The sequence below is a fragment of the Amblyomma maculatum genome, chromosome 3, assembly GCF_055883805.1.
Source record: "Amblyomma maculatum isolate TAMU_Amacu chromosome 3, ASM5588380v1, whole genome shotgun sequence".
In the NCBI taxonomy this organism is placed as follows: domain Eukaryota; kingdom Metazoa; phylum Arthropoda; class Arachnida; order Ixodida; family Ixodidae; genus Amblyomma; species Amblyomma maculatum.
The window spans coordinates 107,473,486-107,486,280 of record NC_139346.1 but is presented as its reverse complement, the minus strand read 5'-3'; the positions used below and the strand labels follow the sequence as shown (position 1 = coordinate 107,486,280).

The window sequence follows — 12,795 nt, the reverse complement described above, 5'->3', positions numbered from 1 at the left end:
GTGGTTATCTCAAATCACTGTCTCGCACAACATGCCCTGTTCATATCTATTTCATCTTGATTTTCCTTAGAATTTCATTAATAATAATTAGTTCACAGGAAGGGAAAGGCGCAATTCGGCGGAACTTAATTCCGTACTCAAATATGTGCGTTATTTAGAAGATATTTGTTACGAAATATGATATCCATGAGAAGTATGTTTTGTGTCGCAAAATTATTGCTTGGTGAAATTTGTAACACGGGCGCGGACGCTGCCGACGCGCTGCCTCCCTCCATGGACGCAGCCATCTTCTCGGTTAACGACGCAAACCAAGGTCGCCAAGCTCGGTTCGCGATAACGTAACCACGGTTTGGTTTGCCGTGAAACATTGGCTCAAGTGTGACAGATACTGCGCCTTTCCCTTCCTGTGAACTAATTATTATTAATGAAATTCTAAGGGAAATCAAGATGAAATAGATATGAACAGGGCATGTTGTGCGAGACGACCGATGATCGTAAAGGGCAACGAATTGGATACCAAGGGAAGAAAAGCGAAGCAGAGGGCAATGGATAGTTATGTGGGTGGTTGAGGTTAAAAAGTCCGGCTAATGATGATGATGACATTGCGTAATAACGAGCGTGCTTAAATTTACTGATTGTTGGTTGCATTTTTCGGCATTTTTCGCATGTAAATTAAGACTTGAAGAAACATTTTGGTTAGCTCAAAGAGATTTTTATACTTATAGTGTCGTTCTGCGATAACACTTGTTCTCAAATAGTAGGGTACCTGTGCTCTATGAGTTTCCAGGCCAAAGCTTTCAACATATATGTCTATCGCATTCACTAACAATGCTAAAAGCAATGCCTGTGGTTCAACTGTGCTTTGAAGCCAGGCATCTTTTACGGCTTCGGTTTAAAACTACCACAACTACACGCCACCAATGAGAAGGCGCGGTGCGGTAAATAAGAAGAAACTAAAATATTGTTGTCTGTTCCCAGTTTGCTAAATTAAACAAAGGTAGCGCGACCATCGGCAAGCATCTATTTATGGCATATCAGCGTTTCACACTTGACACTGCTTTTCGCGGCAAACGCACTTTTTAAATGCTGAAGAAAGATTTCACATCAGATCAGGTTTGTATGTGTGGTCGTGGTGCCTCTGAAGGAAAATGTCCTTAAACACCGCTCACGCACCGGGTGGAGTCCTGGTCTTCACAGGCGAACTGTGAGTGCTCTTTCGTCCCGTCCTACTGCAGTTACCAAATTCATGTTGCACGTTTGCAGCTGTCAGGTTCCCGAGATAGGAACCGTTGTATTGTTGAACAGTGACTAAAGAGGCTGATCTGCTGTTCGATTTCACTCGTAATGACAAAGTTTTTGTCTGCTGCAGATTTTTTCCGATTGAAATGCACGCGAATGTTTTACCGAGTGATAACTCACTTGCAAAAAGCCCGGCGACATACATTGTAGACATTGTAAATTACAACATCCGCAAATCTTGTTTGATCGCATCCCATTATTACCATGAAGGCCCCCATTTGGGGGTATTGCATAGGGTATGTGTATAGATATAAACAATCGCAAGCACAAAATTTAGTACTTGTTTAATATACAGCTTAGAAAATGTGAATGTGCAGGCGGTTGCATGCGATGCCATGTGGAAGGCCATTCCAGTCGTTGGCTGATCGAGGAACAAATGAGGTAGCAAACTTTGTAGTACGACCTTGAGGACGGACAACTTGCAGGGGATGGCCAATGCGATGTGAGTCGACGATGACAAGCAAGGCTGTTTTTAAAGATGACATGCTCGCATTGTATGATTAGCCCGAATGAATCTAGTGACTTGACCGATTCGATTTGATTCCAAGGAAGGTGTCAAATAAATTTGAATGGGACTCTAGATGGTGGATGCATATTCGTATTTAGTACCAACCCAGAACAAGTTAGAACCTCACGTAAGGTTACGCGCATGTATTTATAAGAACTGGTTAATTTTACTGCGACGCCCGAGGTTAAATAATAGAACAGAACGGGGTTACGTTTGCACTGAAATGACACGTGTAGCGTTACATTGGCTTCGCCAACCTTGTACGCGAGCAGACGTTTTAGTAACCGTACGGTAGACAAGGCAGTCATCGGCAAATATGTGGATGCTAGGTTGTCAATACTAGATATCAAACAAAATAGTGAACCAAGCTCAGTTCCTTGAGGAACCCTGTTGTTACTGGAAGGGAATTAGAAGATTGGTTATTCACAGATGAAGTATTGGCGGTGTGCTAAAATTTATCCATTCTAGAACATTAGGGTGGAAATTTAACCGAGAAAGCTTCAGTAGCAAACGTTTGCGAGGTACATACTTTAACTAAAGCTTTAGCGAAATCTACAAAGATTGCGCCATTTTGAATGTTACAGCTGAAATTCATAGGTTAAACAGAACGCCACCGTCACATGACTGACAGGTTGAGTGTGATACTTTCTGCGGACGGACGAACACACACTCATGAGCCAATAAAGATCTTCGCCTTAAAAATGGTCGATAATGACCAGGAGATAACGATTACATTTATCTGATTGGGGTGGAGGCCCATCACATCACACGCAGCAATAAAAATAGAGTAGCGACTCTCCACGGGCTGCATCAGGCCTGGGGTTTCCCAGCACGAGCCTTAACAAACTGGTGTATCGGGCAGGTGCGGGTATACCTAACTACATCCTTACAAATACGCGACTAGGTAGAAATGCTCTACAACTTTTGATAACTCTTTCTGGAGTCACAATGGCCAGCCGGTGCATTGTCGTGAAAATACTCAATGAAAGGCAATTCATAGCTGCAGATCCAATCCGGAAAGGTGACTCGGCGCTATTTTAAGGCGGAGGTCTTTAATGGCTAGTTGTTAGCAGGAACGTGTCGACAAAAATGTCCCGTTTTTCCCGCTTTTCAGTTGATCGATTCAGGTGTGACGTCACAGGCCACGGATTTCAAACGAGACCAATTGTACTTAGGCGAGTGATCGCTTAACTAATTGGAGGGTTGGTGCAGTAGTACCCCAAGTGAGTCTGGGTTTACTTAGTTAATTTGTTAATCACCAAATCAGGCTAATTTACTAACCAGCACTAATATCTAACTATTCACTAACCAGTAGGAACTAATGAATAAATAGTCATTAACTACTTCTAATTAGTCATTAATCATGACTAAATATGCATGAGTAAAGGCTGGTTCACATGCAAGCGATTAAGCGAACTGAGCTGCGAGCGGCAGCGACAAGAGCGAAAAATTTCCAACGAGTTGGAACTACGTCGCTCGAGCCGCCGCGACAGCTCAATAACAGGTTTTTGCGCCGCAGCGGCAGGAGGAGGATAAACTTTATTTTCGTCGACAGTAAGTAGTAAAATGTTGTGGGTTATAGCCCCATCAAGTGGCCATGAGCTCATGGCAGTCGGTGACTTCTAGGGCTCTTGTCACGACCTGGATCTGTGTGCCCGAGTCGGAGCTGGGCAATGTGGCCGCCCACTGGTCTTGAGTCTAGAGCTGCAAGCCTGGGGGAATGGGGTCCTGAGGGCAAGCCCAGAGTATGTGCGAGAGAGCGGCGTTTTGGCCGCATAGCATACGGGATGAGGAGTAGACCCCAGGATATATGCGAGCATATATTGCAGGGTTTGGGAAAGTGATCGTTTGGACTTGCCTCCACGGAACCTCTTAGCGTTTCGTGGGGGAATTATGGACGGGGGGATAGATAAGTAAGTACCTAAGTGGTAGCGCATGGTGATGTCATGAAACGTAACGATACGGGCACTCGCCGTCCGCAGAACGGGTGACGCCACAGCTCGGTCGACGAATCCTCGGGCGTAATTGTGGGCGGCCTCATTCTCTCGATGGGATAAGTGCGCTGGGACCCAGATTAATTGGATCTGGCGGAGATTGAAATTGCTGGAATGGAGGAGGAATAGGACGAAGTGGAGACCCGGCCTTTGGCGAAGTTACGAATTGCAGATTTAGAATCACTGAAGATGGTCTCGGCAGAGGTGGAGGCCATCGCGAAGGCTACGGCAGCCTCCTCGGTCTCTTCAGATTATCTAAGAGGGATGGAACACGCAACCAACGGCCATCCACAGGGGTTTACTACCGCGAGCGAAAAGCATCGCGGTCGGAGTATTCGGTTGCGTCGACATAACTGCTGTACGATCTGTCGAATATTTTTATATGCAGGGACTTTGCCATTTCCTTGAGGCGAGCGATATGATATATTGGTGCATGTTTTAGGGAGAGGGGTAATGATGAGGTTACTGTGGATGCGAGGTGGAAGCCGGGCCTTGTCAGCGACGGTCGCTTTGAAGCCTATTCCCACTTTGTCGAGTATGTGACGTCCCGTGGGGATGAGGGTGAGGTGCTCGTACTGAGAGATAAGATGAGCTTCCATGAGCTCCGTACAGTGTTCGTCTAAGACAGTCAACGCGGTCCCGTTACTGGCAGCTAAGGTAGAGGTAGGTAGGGTATATGTTAGGCGACTGATAATAAACACCTGAACCAGACGTCGTAACTAAGCCTCCAGCATACTCTTATGCTTGTTAGCAATGCGCCGAATGAGACGAATGGTCTGTGAGACAGTAGCTGTGAGTTTAGTTAGAGTGTATTTTTCCGACTGCTCTGAATAAGAAGCCCCAATATCCTAATGGTGGATTTCTAGTATAGGCTGGCCGCTAGCAGTGATGCAGATGTGAGGATGATCGCGAAGACAGAGTGAACCTCGGATGAGGAGCAGCTCGGACGTCTGAGCGGAGCATGAGAGATATACTCCAGCTACGTGCCGTTCGATGACATCCACCGCTTGCTGAAGCGTGGATTCAATTTCGGCATCGTTACCTGTTGAAACCCATAGGGTGATACCGTCCGCGTATAAGGTATGGGACAGATGGGGGATACCGTCTAATTTAGGAGGTATACCGTGAGCAGGACGAGATCAAAAAGGAAAGTGGAGAGGACTGATCCTTGGGGCGTTCCATTGCTACCGAGGGCAATAGGGCCCTAGAGTAAAGAGCCAAAACTTACTTCAGCTGTACGGCCGAAGAGAAACGTGCGTATATACTGGTAGTACGGTAGACAGGATTTATTAGGGAGAGGTTAGTGAGAATAGATGCGTGGGAGACATTGCCGAATGATTTGGTTATGTCAAGCCCGAGGATAGCCTTTGTGCCCGCTATTTTAGAGGGGCATAATATCTCTTTCGAGGGCTGCAGCATAATGCCTTGAGTGGAGAGATTTGGGTGGAAGAATCATAGTAAGTAGGAGGTAGGAGGAGATTATCTTCAACAAAATGGCTAAGCTGGTTGAGAATGACGTGCTACATCCTGTTTACCAGCACAGCAAGTGAGGGAGATGGGGCGAAGATGCTCGAGAGCTAGTCGTTTGTCGGACTTCGGTATGAAAGTCACCCGTGCGTGTTTCTATGCTGCGGGGATTTCACCCTGTGTCCAGCAATCATTCATAAAGGTGGTGAGGGCTTCAATGGATGGGTCATCCAAATTACGAAGAGTTTTGTTAGAAATGCCGCCTGGTCCCGGAGCAGAGTTAGGGCGGAGTTGAGTTAGAGCGAATCTTACCTCAGCCTGCGAAATCTCTGCATAGAGAGAGCGGGGTTGGCATCGCCCATATAGGAAGGGAGAGGGATTGGTGGTGCGGTTTTGAGGTACCGTACACGAAGTTCATCGAGGAGCTCTTGGTTTAAGCCGGGATGTTTATGAACTATACGGGAAATGCTGTCTTGTTGGGATGTTTTGCAACCACTCGGATTTAAAAGGTAGCGGAGAAGTTACCAGGTGCGGGTGAGCCCTAGCTGGCCGTGCATGTTGTCGCAAACTTCACCCCATTGTTGGGTAGCCAAGGCAAGAGTGTGAGCCTCGATTTGCTTATCTATATGAGCTACTCGTCGCCGAAGCGTTATATTGTGGCGTAGCGTCTTCCAGCGGTTTTTGCAAGCTTTCACGAGCCTGCCGTAGATGAAGCAGACGGCTGTCTAAATTAGGTTGTTCAGCTGTGGTAGGCGATTCCAAGCAATAGCAGATATGTCTGGCTGGAGGGCGGACACCCATTCGTCAAAGTTATCGATACAGGTAGGGGCGGTCTGAGAACGTAGTTCACGAAACTTATCCCAATCCGTGATGAGGGTCGGGCGCCCTTTTCGACGGTACTGAGACGTGCTAAGGGTGGTCACGAGGATATAGTGGTCGCTTCCGAGGGTATTCCCGGTATTGAGCCACTGATCGACCCACACGTTTTTGCAGAATGCTAGATCAGGTGATGTGTCAACAGACACTCTGTTTCCTACGCGAGTGGAAGTGTGAGTAACAAGAGTGAGTCCCAGTTCCTGTGCTCGCCGCCACAGATTGTTACCCTTTGGGCTAGCAGTGCCATACCCCCAAGCTGGGTGGTGGGCATTGAAATCTCCTAGAATAAGGAGACTTGAATGATGCGCCAGCTTATTGACACGCGAATGAAGAGGGGTGAAGTCACGTCTTCTGTCTTTTGGAGTGCTATAAATATTAAGAATGAAAAGGGTTTGATCTCCCCTTTTACGAGGCAGGAGTTCCCGCAAGACAAACTGCATGCAAACGTCGTCTAAGGTGTGTTGGACGACCGGCAGATTGTGTTGAATAAGGATAGCAGTGTCGGGGGTGGCGACATGCAGGGGGGAATACTGTTTATAGCCAGGTAGTTTCACTGGGCCATAAGTTTCCTGAAGGGCGATTATATCGGGAGGGATGTCCAAATTTCGGGCATACTACTGCAGGTTGCCTCGCTTACGGCGGTACCCCCTCCTGTTCCACTGCCACGTATTAAGTAGATGGCAGGGCCCCATGGTGAAGTGTGGGTGGAGGTAGAAAAAGTATGGAGGCTGAAGCGGGAGGCAAGTGATCCTATGGCTTGATCCGGGTGTAGGGGTGAGCTGCCGTAGTCTCAGCTCTAACGTCTGGGCCTGTGATGTGTGTTTGAATTGGTTGCATGAGGATGCTAAACTGTTGTTGGATTTGTTGCTGCATTTGTTGACGTAACTGATGCATTTTGTGTTGAATTTGTTGAGAGAACGCTGCAAATTTCGCTTCTAGCTTAGCATCAATTTTCGCCTATAATTGTTCCTCTAAGCGAGCTTCAAATTTCTCTAGATCTCCAAAAGTAACGTAGCATTCGAAGCGGGAGGTAGCATTGCGCTTAGCGGGAAGACTGGAGGTAGTATCTTTGGGTGGCAGGGGAGTAGATGTCGGAGCATGAGACGAGGTAGTGGCTTTGGGTGGTGGGATAGTGGATGTCGGCGTCTGAGATGAGCTGGCGGGAGGATGCTGGAGGGGTGGGATAGAAGTTACGGGGGATTGCAAAGCTGGTGTGAGATGCACGTTTTAAGAAAGCATTTTCTTGTATTCGGTGATTACTAGCTTTGTTGACTGTAATCTCATCGCGGAGAGCTTGCAGCTCTGAACCATGAGACAGATTTCGGAGAGTGAGAAGCCGCGACTACCCACCTCACCTTATTACTTGTGGAGGAGGAGCCTCGTTGAGGAGGCAGCTGGAAGTGCAGGGTTGAGAAGGACAGGGAGCGGCTTCGGCTGGAGCGCGGGTAAGAAGAGGAGGAGCGGCCGGAATCATTTTTGGTCGAAGTGATATCAGCTCCTTGGTGGCGGGTCCGTGACTGAGGACGATGAGATGTAGGCCGAATGCAGCGGCAGAAATCACTAGCGTTTTCGCTTGCATGTAAACCGGGCTTAACGACAGCTGACTATGACGCCATAGCAAGGTGACGGCATCGGCCGTGACGTCATGACAGGATGTGATGTCACCATGTTGTCAGATCTGGCCATAATCCCCTTCTAGGTATACGTGACCATTTCTAAAGAGGAGAAAGAGCAGTATTGCTAACATGCAGGGAGAGGGGCACTCTAGACCACATAATTTGGGAATGTGCTGGCAGCCCGGCCGCCGAGCAAAATATAGATAGAGAAGCCTGGGAGACCTTGTTGCGGGGCGAGAACCGCGCTCAACAGCAACCAGCCATCTGCCTGGCGGCTAAGGCCGTGAAGCAACAATGTGTCTTCACCAAACCTTAGGTTGCGAGGCTTCTGAGTAGGGCTCCCTTAGGCCTGCGTGCCGGGGGGTACAAAAAGGAGTCTTATTTCGGTGGAAATAAAACGTTTTGATGATGATAATAGCAGAAAGTGATAATGACGTCACATCCGGACATGACGTCATGACTAGTGATGATGTAACCAGGAGATTCACGCATATACGAAGCTGACCCCGCCTGTCATTCGATCCAGGCGTCCGTGCGGCGCCTTAATTTGGCGCTTCCTTGAGCGCCGCACCACAGAGCAAATCGAAATGAACGCAGTGATGGAGGCGAAAAGCAAGGTGCCCGTGTGCTGTGCGATGTCAGTGGATGTTAAAGAATCCCAGGTGGTCGAAATTTTCGGAGTCCTCCACTACGGCGTCTCTCATAGCCTGAGTCGCTTTGGGACGTTAAACCCCACAAACCAAACCAAACCAACAGCAGGCATCAGCGGTGTTTAAAACTGGTTGACAGCAAAGAGAAGGCGCTCTAACTGTCACCATTCTTCGCGGACACCTTAACCGAGCTGTAAAGAAAATGAGAAAGGTGGCAGTGAAAAAATAGAGCAAGAGGTGCCATTATGGAAGACTTCGGACTACTTCACAACAGACGTTTTCGCCTGAAGGGTGGCTGTTCTTGGCCCTACGGGGCTGGGACTGGTAGGTAAACGCCGCTTGCGGCGGGGGCTAGCCTGCTGCCGAATTTTTATCTGTTGTAGGCCGCCATTGGTTTGGTTTGGTAAAACTTTATTTCCCACAGTAGGGGTCCTGAAGGACACTCGGCTAGGCGCCAGGTGTAGAGGGCAGCTCCCACGTCTGCACAGAGAGCCCGAAGCTCTCCGCTGCCACGCGGGCCTCCTGGAAGCCCGAAGCTGATCATGTAGTGAAGCACTTTTTTTAACACATTGCCCCAATGTTCCTTGTTCTTGGCGTAGGCGTCGCCCGATGCACAATCACACATCATATGGTTTAAGTCTACACGGTCACTGCACCGTTCACACACATGTTGTCCGTCGTAGTTTGGGTCGATATGTGCTTCATGCGCCAGGTGCTGGGTTTTAAGTTCGTTTGGAGCACGCGTAACGTGACTGATTGGGCCGCCAGTGCAACCGCCACTGCTTAGGTGGTGGACGACGGCTGTAGCGGCGCGCGTCTTGCTCTCCCTCTTTTTCTTTCACCTCTACTTTCTCTCTACTGTCCGCACGAATGGAGGCGTGCCCCGCCGGGGTGGTGCAGTGGTAAGACGCCCGACTACTGTGCCGGAGTACCCGGGCTCGAACCCAACCTCGGCGGCTGCGTTTCGATGGAGGCGAAATGAAGAGGCGTCGTGTGCTGTGCGATGTCAGCGCACGTTAAAGATCCCCAGGTGGTCGAAATTACTCCGTAGCCCTCTACTACGGCTCCTCTTTCTCTCTTCCCACTTTCACTCCCATCTACTTCCCTTCCCTTACGGCGCGGTTGCGGTGTCCACAGAAAAACAAGTGAGACAGTTACCGCGCCTTTCCCTTCCTACAAATAAATCAGGCAAAATGGAGGCGTGCCCCGCCAGGGTGGTGCAGTGGTAAGACGCCCGATCACTGTGTCGGAGTACCCGGGTTCGAATCCGACCTCGGCGGCTGCGTTTCGTTGGAGGCGCAACGAAGAGGCGTCCGTGTGCTGTACGATGTCAGCGCACGTTAAAGATCCCCAGGTGGTCGAAATTACTCCGTACCGTCCACTACGGCTCCCCTTTCTCTCTTTCCACTTTCACTCTCACCTTCCTCCCTTTCCTTACGGCGCGGTTGAGGTGTCCACAGAAAACAAGTGAGACAGCGCGCCTTCCCTTATAAACCAATCAATCGGAGGTAGCTTAACTACAGAGCCAGTAGCAGGCCCGTGCATTTTCCTTTCCTTCTTCCTACAGCCACAACATCACGTTCGCCTATATAAATCAATATATATATATATATATATATATATATATATATATATATATATATATATATATATATATATATATATATATATATATATATATATATATATATATATATATATATATATATATATATATATATATATATATATATCGCCTCATCGCCCTTTAGCGGTCCACAGTGCCCCTAGAATTGTGTGTTTCTAATTACGCTTCAGCAGACAATAATGCGCAGTGTAGAGTTACAGTGGTGATGTTATCGTCTGAGAACGCGTCACGCGGAGCAGCTGTCGAGGTCTGCGTTCAGCGGACCGTAACGCGCCGTGCACAGGTACAGCGGTGATGTCATAATAATTACAGCAGAAGTTTTTTGGAACAGGGGAAGAGGTGTGATAGGAAGAAGCCCGAATTGGTGGCCTTTGGTCAATGCATTGGATCATGCGTGTGGCTATTAACACTTCTCCACTATCCGGCTGTCGCCCTACTTGTAGCAGTGGCCGTACTTTTGTCCTTGGGGCTATCCCGTAGGGTCACCATTGACCACTGGCAGTAGTTACCTGGGACATGTTCATGAGATGCTGCTTCGGCGCATATGTTATGCTGTGTGATTGATACAAACAAGTGATAAACACAGTGGGCTTATTTTGCGGTGTGTTGGACGCCATGCCTTCAGGGGCTTCTAGGGCCGGGCTGCCTTATTCGCTGGCGGCGGCGCGCTACTCAGTGGCTCACCTGCGGGCAGTACCAAACAGTCTACGTCGCTTGCGGCACACTATCGGGAAGCGTATCCACGTGCAATGCCTGCTATATATTTACCTCCACTAGTGGGATCCTGCTGGAGAATGGGTGTGGTTTGGTGCCATGGGAGTGTGCCTCGCAGGCACCATAAGCTAGACAGGATGGCTGGTTGCTGCTACGGAGGGCGGCTGGTCTTCAAGAGCACGTGCATGGCATGCACACGACGTCTGCAGGCAGTCTTCAGGGGTTGTGGTGGCCTGTACAAAAGAGCCGCCATGATTAGCGTCTGAATCCGGGGAAGCCTTTGTAGCCAGCTCGTAGAATTCCTTGTACGGCCGACGCTGGAAGTAGGTCTGGACCCTCTGGGACATTGAGGGAGAGCTAGGGCCGTCTTGTATGCCTCCGGCACACTAGAAATCGCAGTCATGCAGCTGTTGGAAAGTGCAAAAAAAAATGACACAGGCTCTCGTTTTCAACCTGAATCATAACCTGCTGGGAGAAATTCGACCCTAGAGCCTTATACATGTTCCTCCCTCAAAGTGACGTTGCGATCGCTTCCTAGTGTCGCGGAGCCCACTTATGCTACAGGAAGGATTATCATTATCATCATCATCATCATTCGGATTATACCTACCGCAGGGTGAATGCCTCTCACTTACTACAGTAACTAACCAAGACATTTTGTAGCTGCATCTATGTGACCTCTGCGAAATTCTTAACCTCATCTACCCACCTAATTTTCTGCCGCCCTCCGCTACGCTTTTCCGCTCTTGGAATCCAATTTGTTACCATTGGTGGCCGTCGGTTATCCTATCTTCCAGCTACATGTCCTGCCCATGCCTATTTTTTTGTTGATGCCCACTAGAATTTTATTAGCATCAGCAGCAAGGAAGGATACGCCCTATTAGCACATCATCAGAAATTGTCATTGCCTGCTGACTGTCACTAAGCTCGGCGTTGAAATCGCAGACTACATTTTTGTCAGCATAGTCTTCGCACTTAAGTGCTGGTAAACTCAGCTGGAACAGTTCACCGCAGTAGGAATGTTTGCTGTGAGGCGGCGGGCAATTTTCACCTGGGGGTTTTTCGATGGTACATCAAATTGGGATAGAAGCCTTTACTTTAGCGCTTCAGAAACTAGACAATATTTCGTGAGGTTTGAAAGCAGCTAAAGCCTTTCCAGGATAGAAGCAACATTTCTGAAAGATGATTTTGAGGATGCGAACTTGTTTCCAGGCGACGCCGCTTGTGGCGAATGAGGCTCGTGCTTAGTCTCTGGAAGAGGCACTACAAAATGATATCCTGAGATACTGCCATGCTAGACGCAGATATATGGGTGAGTTAGTAGGAATACGTACCTAACACCCGCACGAACACTCGGACACAGAGAGGCTAAGGGGACACTTAGGAGTATTTATTTATTCTATTTGTTCTTCTTTGTGAGCGAATATAAACTATTCTGGGTTAGATATCCAGGCTCCTTTCCGCTGAATTGAAAATGTGTAGTGGGATCCACGGTCGAACAAAGGCCTCAGGAAAAACCGCGTTGGGCACCAGAGGAAGGCCATGCACTCTATTCGTTCGCCATGGTACCTCCTGACGAGTAAAACGCTACGAGCGTTGGGAATATATCACCGGTTTATTCTGGCACCAAAAAAATAACAGTATAAGGTTCAACATAGTCATTGTAGCAAAGGAAGTCGCAAAAAATGCTATTAATCGTAAGTACAGGGCGGGTTAGTTTGCAGAAAAAAGAAGCACCTTTGCTGCAGGGCCAAGACGAAAGCACTTCCACGACGCAGTTCGAGTGTCTCGGCCGTTTCAGCCGAGAAACCCGCCACTCAAGCTTCGGCACCCTCGAAGCGCCAAACACCCGTCTTTCCGAGAAACGCGACGCCGTTATGAGGGTCAAGCTATAGTGTCTTCTCAAACTCAAGCCCCCTCTTCTTGCGTCCCTGCCTGAACTGAATCCGCTGTACTGATGCTGATTACTGATGCTCTCACGCACAACATGCTCTTTCGGCCGTCATGTCTCCGTCCAGAATCACGTGACGGCCGCTCAGGCTAT

The 12,795-nt window shown here is 48.5% G+C and overlaps 1 protein-coding gene across 1 annotated transcript in view; it reads left to right on the top strand.

Annotated features, from left to right (window-relative positions):
* Nucleotides 1-1,148: 1,148 nt before the first annotated feature.
* LOC146195499 (WW domain-binding protein 2-like) overlaps nucleotides 1,149-12,795 on the top strand; it is a 66,931-nt gene continuing 55,284 nt past the window's right edge. Inside the window, exon 1 of the mRNA XM_084596821.1 lies at nucleotides 1,149-1,204. Within this exon, the coding sequence (XP_084452947.1) occupies nucleotides 1,149-1,204 (56 nt within the window). The remainder of the gene's footprint in view (nucleotides 1,205-12,795) is intronic.